The following is a 13,576-nucleotide window of genomic DNA, read 5'->3' on the forward strand; positions in this document are numbered from 1 at the left end:
TCTTCCGATACAGGCTGTTTCCACAGTAAAGTGAGGAAACCTTAAAAGGAACTGAGATAACCCTGAATTGTAATAAAAAAACAAAAAGGTAACTTTAAGTGAACAGAAAGGTGCTCTTGAATCTCTTCTCTGATTTTTGAGATTAAATGGATGTTGTAATATTGGAAAAATATTTAAGAATTCTTGCTTTGCATTGCTCATAATATTAGTTCTAGAAGAAGAAAATGGCATCACACCTAAGTTTCCTTCAAAATTTATTGAGTGTACCATCACTTCTGGCTCTCTTTCATCAATGGTGAATCTTTCAGAACCTCTATAATCACCTAACTGTACTGTTTCACACTGCAATTTAGAAACCTCAGCAAATAAACTTCTCATCCACACTGGTGATGTGAGTAACTAAGATCTGTAAATAAACAACAAAGCTTTGGATAAAAATCAACTATTTCAGTGGAAAAGGTCCTAGGATTTACTTTTTTCTCCACTGTTCTTTGCTTCAATTCCTAATAATTTTACAAGGATCCCTTAGATTTTAATAAGCCCTTCCTTTTCATCAAATGAAAACACAAACAATGTTCTTAAATTTGCCTCATTTTTATAATATTTAATTACCTCTTATTTATCAATTCAAGTACAAGGCACTGAAGACATACAAAGTATTAAGATATGGGTTATCCCTTTAAAAAGATGGTAGTAAGAGATGGAGGAGCAAACTTAATAAAGGAGGAAGAGAAAGGAAAGTTAAAGGCTTGGAAATGCAGATAAGGTTAGCATATCAGTACATAAAAGGGAAATCAGAGTAGTAAACCCCAGTTAATTTATAAAGTTAATTATCTTCTTTGTTTATTGATAATCTCTCAGGGATACAGTTTATCACTAGGTTTGATGGGATGGTTTATTACTACATTAATACAACAGCACTTCATTAAAATTAATATGAGTTTCTAAACTGAAGTCATTCATTCATTCATCCACAACCATTTTTTAAAATTTTATTGAAGTATAGTTGATTTACAATGCTGTGTTAATTTCTGCTGTTTAGCAACGTGACTCAGTTATACATACATCTTCTTTTTCATATTCTTATCCATTATGGTTTATCATAAGATGTTGAATATAGTTCCCTGGGCTATACAGTAGGTACCTTGTTGTTTATCCATCCTATATACAATAGTTTGTATCTGTTAATCCCAAACTCCCAATCCTTCCCTCCCCCACCCCCTCCCCCTTGGCAACCACAAGTCTGTTCTGTGTATTTGTGAGTCTGTTTTTGTTTTGTAGATATGTTCATTTCCACAGTCCATTTTTGAGCTTCCCCTAAGACTTAGAATCGGGTCTAATTTGATAACAGGCTGCTGTAGCAAGGGTACAAACTGGCTTCTCTAAAACTTCTGTACTTTATTTTCCCCTCTAAATATTTACATCAATGAGCTTCTGAAGTGAAGATTCCTCTTCAATCTCTTCTAGCTTGCTATCTGCATTTTTCCTATGAGATAAATAAGCTTTTACCTGACTATCTGGATAGATCTTACAAAACCTCAACCATAATAATGGCTGTCCTTTTGGATCCATCATGCCAACATGCTGACACACCTTGTCCAAGAGAAAACAAAATGAGAAAAGTAAGAAACTGGAGAACAACGAAAGACTGAAAAAATTGGTTAAAAATCAGGCTGCTACTATTTACAACAGCCAAGACATGGAAGCAACCTAAATGTCCATCAACAGATGAATGGATAAAGAAGATGTGGTGTGTATATATATGTGTGTGTGTGTGTGTGTGTGTGTGTGTGTATACATATATATGTATATATATATACATATATATGTACACACACACACACACACACAATGGAATACTACTCAGCCATAAAAAAGAATGAAATAATGCCATTTGCAGCAACATGGATGGACCTAGAGATTGTCATACTAAGTGAAGTAAGTCAGACAGAGAAAGACAAGTATCATAGGATATCACTTATACTTGGAATCTAAAAGAATGATACAAATGAAAATATTTACAAAACTGAAATAGACTTACGGTTACCAAAAGGGAAAGGTTGGGGGGGCATAAATTAGGAGTTTGGGATTAACATATACACACTACTACATATATAATGGACAAACAACAAGGACCTACTGTATAGCACAGGGAACTATATTCAATATCTTGTAATAAACTATAATGGAAAAGAATCTGAAAAAGAATATAGATAGCTAGATAGACAGATAGATAGATATAGATAGATATGTATAACTGAATCACTTTGCTATACACCTGAAACTAACACAACATTGTAAATCAACTATACTTCAATTAAAAAAATAGAAAAAAAAACAGGCTGCTATATTACTTTCAAATTATTTAACATTTAATATTGGGACATCAGTCCTTTTTTAAAGATGTATATAATCTTGAGTTAATACATGAAAACCAGGAAAACACAAGGTGGTATAATTTCATCAAACCACAGAGAAGCTAATACCATAAACTCTTCAGGGAAGGCCAAGAGTAAACATTTCTTTTCTTTTTTAAAAATTTTTATTTTATATTGGAGCATAGTTGATTAACAATGTTGTTAGTTTCAGGTGCAGAGCAAAGTGATTCAGTTATACATATACACGTATCTATTCTTTTTCAAATTCTTTTCCCATTTAGGTTATTACAGAATATTGAGCATTTTGGTGAGTTTTGTTAGACACAAAGTGTGTGATTTTGTTTTCTTTTGTAACACAGACATAATATACAGGCAGATAAGTCCCATGCAATATGACTGCCAACTCTAGTCTTTTTTGGACTAGAGAGTCCAAAAGAGTATGGAATCCTCAACTCCTTGGGGAAAGTATGTGAAATAAAAGCTTTAGACAATGTTTTATAACAAATCACACTATCATTTTTCTCTCTCGATAATTCCTCTGTTCTCTTGCTATTACATCTTTGCCCCCTCCTCCTACCTATTACCAGGTGATCACGTGGTCAGAACTTTATAAAATAATGGCTGAAAAGGGGGAAGAGTTTAAGGACTGCCCCAACTGCTTGAACCTATAAATGTTCATAGATATTTTGAAGTCCCGGAATTTTCCCTTCATGGTGGCAGATTAAAGGGAGGGTATGCGCTTTCTTCATGGATCGCAGTATCAGCCATGAATAAGGGTCTGATCCCCAATCCAGACTTTCCCAACAGCTATTGCTGTAATGTGAGGTTTAGGAAACAAAGTGACAGACAAACTTTCTCTGGGTTTTAGCAGTAGTTTAATTACGCATCTTTTTCTTCTTTATTTAAACTATACAGGGTTTTAAACTTACCCCGATAGCTGCTAAGATTGGGGCTTGATAAATCCACTTGATATCTCCAGCACTAAGTTCCCAGCATCTGAGACATGAAAAAGAACTTCCATTAAAGAATCAGCAAAGCAAATAAGCAGTGAGAGGTAACATTTTGTTTTACCAAAAATTCCAGACCCAGGTTTTTGATTAAGAAACAAGTAGACAGGGGGAAAAAAATCTCCTAAAACACCCAAAACAGTAAAAAAAAAAAAAAAAAAAAAAAAAAAAAAAAAAAAAAACCCTGCAAAAAAAAAAAAAAAAAAAAAAAAAAAAAAAAAAAAAAAGTGTAACAGTCCTGGTTTCCATACTATTAGCTACTCCTTGGGGATAAGTAAAGTATTATAAATAGTGGTTTATTATTTTTATGAAAGAGTCAAAACTATGTTTCTAGAGCCACAAAAAAATTAGTCTTCTAAATGTGGTACTACTGATTCTTTATTTTTGTTATCACTGGAAAGATCCATAACAATTAAACCTTGTTGATAGAGAAAGTCCTCTCACTTTCAGAATTTACTCCATTGGTTGTAGAACATTGACATTAGTACATTCTTATCCACAGAAATCCAACAGAAAACTGACAATCATGCAAATGATTCTTGTTGATAGGAATGTAGAAGAAAACTGAATGCAAATGATTTTTGTCCATAGAAAGGAGAATTAGCTGTGTTTGGTGGAATGTAATTGCTCAGTGATCTGTGAATACTGACCAGTTTTTACATTTATTTGTAAAATTATTTCAGTGTACATATTACTAGATATAAACATGTAATTCTTTTATTTCTCCTTTGAACCAGTTACAACATCTTACTGGTTTCCTCATCAATTAGTGAGTTAAAAAATCTTGATAGGTGCTCATTTTATATTTGCATTAGATCATGATTTTATCTTCTATTTTAAAAAGTTAGTTTTTAACAGTACTTAATAAAAACACTATTTGATTTACTTATCTGTTATATTTATTTTCTGCTTCCTGCTCACTCCAACTAGAATTTAAGTTTACACAGGCAGGGATCATTGTTGTTTTTGTTTTCTGTTACAAGTGCCTAGAACAGTACATAGCATGTAGGAGGTCAATAAACATTTGTTGAATTGAATTGAATTCAAAGTAAGTTAGACCCAACTTCACCCAATCGGGTTTGTGGTAAAGGTCGTACACTAGAATAAATGGAACAGAGTTGAGAAAAACTAGTTCCACTTGAAACTTTAATGTAGCACTTTAAATGGTTTTTTTAAATTAAAGATACATAAATAAAAGCCTTCAGTTTCTTTCTCCTTAGACAAAACCTAGCATTGATTGTGGCAACAGTAAATGAAATTTTATAAAGAAATTTTAATGATATAATGATAATTTTTAAATTCTGGATAATAAACTTATTAAGAAAGTTACTTTTAAATTAATGAACAAATTATGGATAATAAAAAGCTATTTCAACTATTCCTTGAAGGTAAAACATTTTCAGTACACATGTAATAACAACATATTTTTTAAATATAATTTTGTATATAGGCAATACGTTCTCATTTCAAAAAACAAACTATATAAAAAGATGGACATTGAGACATCTCAGTCCTCCCCATGTTCCTGTATACCTCTGACCTTGCCTTTCTCCTTACAGGTAACATCTTTTATTACTTTATTGTATATGCTTTCAGTATTTCTTTATGCATATACAAACACATACAAATATTATAATCTTATTTTCCCCATCTTACAAAAATGCAATGTACACTCTGTTCTGTAACTTGCCCTTTCCTTTTAATAGTATATTTTTAATTTCTTTCCATATCAGTACCAAGAGAGCTTAGTAGCCCAGCATTCCATTGGAAGGAGGTACCACAGTTAAATCAAACAGACCCCTAGACCAAAGTGTAATTCTGGTCCAGCCACACTGAAATCTGCAAAGTCAATGGGCTTGAAGACTGAATAAGAATGGAAATCAAACACAGGGACATTTTATACTTGCATACACCTTACTTGTTTACACATTACTGAATATTGCCCATATTATTTGTATGTATCTATTTTCCACATTGTTCAGCCAGACAAGAAAGATAAAAGTGTTAGAGTCGTGCAAAACATCTATCACACTACACTAAAAAGGCTTCCCACTGTAAGGAAAGTGGCACATATTGTGAGAATATAAATTGAACATTGATTCACTAAATTTTGGATTTCATAAATTTGGATTTCATAAATTTTCTTTTCAGCTTTGACATCTGGTAATATCTTCATAATCTTCCCTCTTTGCTTCAATGACATTTCATTGTGGTGTCTCCTAACACGCTGGAATTCAATTACACAATTGCAGCTCTACAAAATACTTTTATCTGGAAGTAGGTCAAACCAGCTACTTCTAAAAACAGGAAAAACTTGACTTTGATCATTTTCAATGTCAAAGTTTCAAATTTGCCCTTTGATAAGAGGCAACTGAGGTTTAAGATATTTTAAAGAAAATGCTATTAATCCTTATTTTTCATTAATTCTTCAATGTCCCAGCTCACACCGTGTTTGTTAACGTGGCTGAGAAACTACCCTCTGTCCAGATTTTTTTTTAATAAATTTTAACACTCTAGGAAATGCAGGACTAAATGTCAGTAAAAACGTAGTTCTGAATCGTAGAGCATGAAACACAGTAATCTGTATGCTGAATGGTAAAGCATACAGACTAGAAAGTAGGATTTCCTGCAGCCAGGACTGGAAGCAGGAAATGCATTGTTCCACTAGAGGGATCCAGGGAATTATATTGATTGAATACTGTATTGTCTCCACAACTCACACTCTGATAAGAGTAGAGGAAGGGAAGTTCCCTGAGAGCCATGCAGATTTCCTAGGAATGATGGAGTGTATCTTTTCTCGGTCCTTTCAATTGCAAGCCCTAAGGTTCCTGCTGGCATCTCTTATCTCCTTTGAATGAGCAGGGAGAAGGTAATAAGGTATCTTGTAAGGTGTTTTTGCTTTTGTAAGTAAAAAGAAAAACAAAATTATTCACTTTTTAAGTCATTTGTCCCATCTAAACTACCCAATTATCTTACCCTACCTTAGTCAAATAACACTTTGATAGAATTTTAGAACTGAAGAGACTTCTTTTGTATATTCTATAGAGCTTAGAGTACCTTCTAAAACTGGGTCTTATCTGCTTATCTCCAAATGTCCAAGATACAGAGAAAATCAGAGTTCTAGCTTTGAAAGGCCAGATCAGAAAAAGATAAATCACAACTATAAGAGACATGAGCAGGGGCCCCATCTGTCCTTTGGAGATGCTCCAAGTCTGCTCTCTCCACTTGAACTTTGTGACATGGCACTATACGTAGGTCAGATGATGACACTCAAGAAAACCCACAAAAATTTTTTAACTTACACAAGCTGAATTTCATGAGAAATCAAATCTGGCAATTATAAAATCATGCCATGAATGCGGTAATACAATTTTATTTTCTATGCAAAATAAATATAAAATGACCCCTTAACCCAATTATCGCACTCAGATAAGGGCACTATAGAATTCAAGATTTTATTCTAAGTAAGGTAGGAATAAATATTTTATGCAGAAGAGTCACATGATCTAACTTATATTTAATATTTTTACATTAATACATCTGGTTTAGAGCAATATTTAGTATCAGTTGTATTTTTCAAAGTATTATGTACCTAATGGATTTTTTCTCAAAAATGATAAACATGTATTTCTTATTTTTTCAGCAAAAAGACATGATTATTAATGATTTAATATCTAGTTTATGATTTTTTTAAAAATGCAAGATAACTAAGAAAACTAATTAATTCAATATAAAATGTACTATGAATATATTTGCTTTCTTTCCTTGCTCAAGGCCTGGAATAGCTGTTGAATGGATGAATGAGTCAAAACTGCTCCAGGCTAGCTGTAGGCTTTGGAGATGTAACCTGATATCTCTGGGTCTCATTCTATTCATCTCTCAAATGTGGGGACTGGACCAAACAATGCCTTCCATTCTACCTTCTCTAATATTCCAAATCTAAGTGATTTGGTTACACATCTCAGGGTAAAATTATTTAGCATTATTTAGTACCTCTTTACTGACTCAACCTCCCTCCCTCCTCTAAGAAATCAAACAGCAATGCTGCAAGTTTTCTTTGAGATTTCCAATATCGCTGTGTAAATGTAACAGTAATGATAACGATGTAGATAACGTTAACCCCCAATTGTCAACAAATCCAAATGGCATAAAGAGATAAAGTAAGTAAAAATGAAACCCTGTGGGACCCTACTGGGTACAAGCCCCTCTGTGTCCCCACTTCTTGTTTGTAGAAAAAAGCTTTAGTCTCCAAGGGTTTCCCCAAGTTCCAAAGAGCAGACTCAAACAGTTACTAATTAGTGAAGTGAGAAAATGCAGAAACAAAGGAAAAGCAGTCAAGCAAGAAAAGTAATAATAGCTTGAAGAGCAGAGTCACAGGACTCCTAGTTCCTCCTGAAGGGATACAGGTAACAATCTAATGCATATCTTGCGTTGTTCTACAGAAACTAAGACCCCTACCCTGTGGAGGATGTTGACTACATGCTGACCACAACCTGGACTGGTTGGAACCAGAAAACTGATGATTAAGATTCCTAAAACATCACCTTGTTACCTCACCACCAACCAGTCAGAAGAATGTCCCTGAGCTAACCATGTACCTGTGACCCTCACTCCTAATGTTGCCTTAAAAACCCTTGCTCCAAAGCAACAGGGAGTTCAGGTCTTTTGAGCATTAGTTGCCCATTCTCCTTGCTTTGCATCCTGCAAATAAAAGCTATACTTTTCCTCACTACAATCCAGTGTCAGTAGATTCGCTTTGCTGCTCATCGGGTGAGTGAACCCAAAGTTCAGCTCAGTAACAATAATGCAAAGCCGCAACCTAAGTGTCCATCAACAGATGAATGGATAAAGGAGATGTGGCACATATATACAATGGAATATTACTCAGCCATAAAAGGAAATGAAATTGAGTTATTTGTAGTGAGGTGGATGGACCTAGAGTCTGTCATAAGGAGTGAAGTAAGTCAGAAAGAGAAAAACAAATACCATATGCTAACACACATATATGGAATCTTAAAAAAAAATGGTTATGAAGAACCAAGGGGCAGGACAGGAATAAAGACTCAGACATAGTGAATGGACTTGAGGACACGGGGAGGGGGAAGGGTAAGCTGGGATGAAGTGAGAGAGTGGCATGGACTTATATATACTGCCAAATGTAAAATAGCTAGCTAGTGGGAAGCAGCCGCACAGCACAGGGAGATCAGCTTGGTGCTTTGTGACCACCTAGAGGGGTGGGATAGGGAGGGTGGGAGGGAGATGGAAGAGGGAGGAGATATGGGGATATATGTATATGTATAGCTGATTCACTTTGTTATAAAGCAGAAACTAACACACCATTGTAAAGCAATTATACTCCAACAAAGATGTTAAAAAGAAAAAAAAAGTACTTTTCTGATTAGTTAAAAAAAAAAAATTCAGGCGTTTTAGAAATATGGGGGCAATGATTCCTACAAGGACCTCAGAGCTGGCTGGTTATTGCTACCTTGAATCGACTTCTTGCCGGGGGGGGGGTTGGGTAATGAGAAACTGAGGGATGTTAGCAAGCAGTAAAAGACTAAGTGTGAGTGCCAGAGGTTCTCTTTGGTAGCTGACACAAAGTGTTTTGTCTCCTGCAGTGGAATTGTGGACCGAGCTGAGGCAGTAACTCATGACTTGATATTTATATTCAAAGAGCTCCAGAAATGTCCAAATGTTCAGAAAACCAGGTCCTTTTAGCTGAGTCCAAGGCTCTGGTTGGGAAAACATGGGACTCTAAATTATGGGATGGGGACATCTGGATGAATGCCTTTGAGGATGCTGGCATTGCAGAACCCCCTGAACCATGAGAACTTGCAGAGCAGACTCTCTCCTTCTTAGTAAGATGTAGGACATCTGCTGTGCTAGAAGATGCTGTAGAGGTTTCACCCCTTCATGGCAACAGGTGTGTCCTTGAGGAGCTGTGCCAATTTCCTCCCCTGGTTGCCAGGCTGAAAACTAGAGTTAAATCCCAACATCATCCAGGTGAGTGTGTGCTTAAGAGAGGAAAGAGAACCCACTGAAGGAGATGTGAGCGTTAGTTAGCAAGCACTGAAAGGAGCAAGGAGAGTAAATCTGAGATTGAATTTTGGATGTGTCTAATCAATGGGATGAGATATAAGGTGAGGCAATCAAGAATTCACTCACTTGGGGGCAATTATGGGGGGTGGGGGGGGACACAGGATTTAACACCCTGCCATGACTGTAGGTGATGAGGCAAACTTGCTGCTAGAGTAGCTCTTACAGGCCTGAAGAAGCTATGCCCCAGCCTGAGCAAAGTGGAAATGCCTGAGTTGCACTGGAAGATGGTAGAGGAATAAGCAAAGAGGTGAGGGGATTGTTAGAATAAATATATGAGGTCAGAAGACCCAACAGGGGATTATGTTCCACAGGAAGGCCCAGAGGACATGGCATTCACCATGATCATTGGGAATGCACTGAGGAGAGAGGCACCAGCATCTCCAAGGAGTTCTGTGTTGAATCTCTTCTGCAGGTCTGCAAGGGGGGGCAGTCACAGAGCTGGGATCTTCAACATCAGTGGGGGATAACTCTCTCTTAGTTATTAGAGTCAAGGTGTCAAAGTAGGGGAAATGGCATTCTTTACTGATTTATATTAACTGACTAGCAATAATATTGACTTTAACAATTTCTGCAAAGATTTTAACACTATACCTAATAAATTCCATAATTATCATAGGTATCAATCAAAAGGAAAAGAATTCAAACTTTGAGTCTATATTGAATTTAGTTTATGTGGTGATATCTGGTGAGCTGTTTATGACCAACTTGTGTGTGGACTAAAGAGGGTCCTGTGAAAGAACTCATTTTCACAGAAAAAGAAAACAGTGATGTGCTTAAACCAACATGAATATTTTAGTCTTCAGTGGAGACTAGTGAATGTGCAAAATTACAGTTGATTGGACAATCTACCCAAGTAGGTAAGATTAGGAGGCAGTAAAATATGACCTATTTCTGTGGTGTTGAAGAGCATGAGGTTTAGACTGACATCTGAATCCATTAGGCACTAATCATGTAACATTGAGCAAATGATTTAACTTCTATAAGCCTCAGTTTTCTAAACTGTAAAAGATGAATAAATACTTGGCTCAGAAAATGGCACATAATAGAAAGCTAAAGAAAACTAGTTATTACTGTTATTATTACATCATTCATCCTGCTCAACATTTCATGGGTCCTTTTATTCTGAAGATAGTACCTGTCTTTGGCTCTGGGAAATTCACTTCTACAATGTTCTTTCTTTTGTTTCACTATTTAGTTTTTGACCTTCTTTCTATAGGTCTGATATTTTATTGAATTGTTCTGTTTCATCTTTCCTTTTATATTTTTTACCTCTTTGTATTTTTGTTCTTTGCTTTGAAAAATTTCATCAAATTTTATCTTCCAGTCCTTTTACAGATTTTTAAAACATACAATCATATTTTAAATTACAAAGAGCTTTTTTTCCTGTAATCTTCCCTTTTTTAGAATTATATACTTGTTTCTTAGAAACAATATATTCTTGATTTTCTCTGGTGATGTATCTAGATCTTTTTATATCTACCTGTCTAGCTTGTTATTTTCATATTTCCTGAAAAATCTGTTTCTTCTCTGTTTAAATATTCCTTTGTTTATTTTATTCTATAGGTTTTTCTCACAAGTCTGGCGATCTTGGACTGTTCTCCTTTTTTTTTGTAATAGGGATCCATCTGCTTCTTCCCTGAAATGGGAAGTGTGACTGGACTAGCAGTGGACAAGAAATGGTAAAGCAATAAATAAAAGAAGGTGAAAGAGACTTACTGTTTCTATGTAAATCTCAACAGATAATTACTAAAAATTGTTACTACTGGATTAGTTGTAAGGTAATGATAAAAGTGCTTAAATGTTGACTGTCTGGACCAATTTGCATTCAATTTATTTTAGGAGTGTTCTTACACCCCTTTAAGGAAACTGATATTACATATTTAATTTATACCTTGGGCTGTAGTGGGGTAAGAATGAGGAAGGAAGACTCCAATTAACTAATGTACTCAAAAGAAAAACTCTGGAACTATGTGGAAAGATTGTGTCTGAATGTGTGCTCATAAGTTTAAAGCTACAATGAAATACTTAATATATCCAGGTATTATTTCTGGGGTTTCTGGCTATAAGTGACTTTTTGATCTATTGACTAAATACTAATAGTTTCACATTAAAACTGTGTACTAAGATGGCAGACAAATTTGTCTTTAACAAATATAAAAATAATGTTATAGTTAGTATATTCATCTATATTTTCACATGAATAGTCTTTATGTTAATTTAGGGCTCCTTGTATTAGTATATGCTTTTAATGAGGGGGAGCTTTGCTACACAGAGAGATCCGAGAACCAAAAGTATTATCACCCTGGAGCTTGTTAGAGATGCAGAATTTCAGCCCCTCCCAGACCTACTGAATCAAAATCTGCATTTTACCAAGGTCCCCTGCTGATTCTCATGCTCACTGAGGTCTGCCCAGTAGATAGGGAAGAGGATCGAATTGAGGGTCATTATTCCTTATTCTAGAACTGCTTTTTTCCTTATGATATGTTTTATGTTGAAAACCATACTTCAAAATCTTGGAAGTCTTGGTATAATATATTCAGGGGGAAGCTTAGAAGAGAACAATGAGTACATTTGCATGAAAATCCATGTACTTGAGAGCAGATATATACTGAAAAACTCTGGAGAGAATAAAGGCAAAAAGAAAATAACTGGCAAGGTCATATTAAAGATGACCAAACTGAATTAGAGATAAGATATAGTAATAGTGGACATTTTAGCTAGGTAGACAGTTTCTGGATGATTCAGTGCAAAAGCAGGGTAGCAGATAAAAATTTTCACTTTAATTGATGACTTACTGTCGATTTTTCCCCTGAGAAGGAAGAGCAAGTGACAAGAACTTTTACTGCTATTGTCCTAACTTTACCATCATAGGAGAGCCAACTGATGAACTGGAAATAATAGGACATTGGAGAATTTCAGTTAGCTGTTTAAGAGTTTGTTTGCCGAGGGAAATCTAGGCATAGCCAGACTAATAGGCCAGATTATGGGAAGTTAAACTTCAAAAATTGAAAGAATGTTGGATATGATCCCATAGTCTGAGTCTCTAAAAGAAAAATAATCAAAAGAGAGGCATTCAAAAAAGAAGTCACAATTCCAGTAAGGAAGAGAGCTGTAGCTTTAAGAACCATTGGAGTTGACCAGCAAGTCTTACAAGGACATAGAAAGAGATGAGGAGACCTACAGAATGAACATATGGCTTAGTTAGGTCAGGATAATGACAGGAAAGTTCAAATCTAGATAGACAAAGTCCCTTAAGTGTGGATTATTATGTGGAGATTATGGTATAATCTTAATATAGCCATGAGAAGGAAGCCAGATTACTCAACTCTCACTTTGTTTCTCTATTTCTACTTGTATTATAATAATTTGTTCACATCTGTCTCCCAAATTAAATTGAGGGCAAAAATCTAGTCTGGTTTATTTTTGTATTACCAAACTATAGTATAAAGTCGAAACTCACTGAACTATAAACTCAGTCAACTGTGCTGAATGTGTGAAGAATAAATACTGGTAAGAGGGAGTTGTAACAACTTCGGTTAAAAAAGAGAAGTTATCTCTTAAAAATATTTTTATTTGTATTTTTTAAGACTGTTACTATGATGACTAAATAATCTTTTTAGAATTTTATAAAATTCTAAACTAGGTGAAAAGGAAGTTCTACTAAACTCAGAGAGCAGGGATATTAAGTACAGCACCCTGGTCTTGATTGAATTGATCCAAAATGATTGAGAAAACATGAAGAATATAACTCCAAGTTGCCATTTTTCTATTCATTTTTCTTATATTTGAATAGATATTACGTGAACATAGTTAAGATACTGGAACGTACAAAGGTACATAATTAAATGTAGTACTTCAATTTCATGTTAATGATTATGTTTAGTTTCCAGTTTTCACAATTGTATATATTAACAACTCATTGTTTACTTTTACATATTTGTGTGGTGTAAGTAAAAGTCATACTGTGTTTAAGTTCCTACCTTCCCCTATTTTGTTGCTAACCACTTCTAGTATTAGCTTCTTATGTAACCTTCCATAGCTTCCCTATGTATCACTACACGAATATGAATCTACAGTTTATTCCTCTTTCCC

At 34.9% G+C, this 13,576-nt stretch overlaps 1 protein-coding gene across 1 annotated transcript in view; it reads right to left on the bottom strand.

Annotated features, from left to right (window-relative positions):
- The window catches only part of PTH2R (parathyroid hormone 2 receptor), a 75,359-nt gene that overhangs the window by 25,307 nt on the left and 36,476 nt on the right, over positions 1 to 13,576 (bottom strand). The window contains 2 exon segments of the mRNA XM_007472162.1: positions 3,308 to 3,374; positions 8,871 to 8,883. Of these exon segments, the coding sequence (XP_007472224.1) occupies positions 3,308 to 3,374; positions 8,871 to 8,883 (80 nt within the window).

Source organism: Lipotes vexillifer, unplaced genomic scaffold (genome assembly GCF_000442215.2).
Source record: "Lipotes vexillifer unplaced genomic scaffold, Lipotes_vexillifer_v1.1 scaffold678, whole genome shotgun sequence".
Taxonomy (NCBI): Eukaryota; Metazoa; Chordata; class Mammalia; order Artiodactyla; family Lipotidae; genus Lipotes; species Lipotes vexillifer.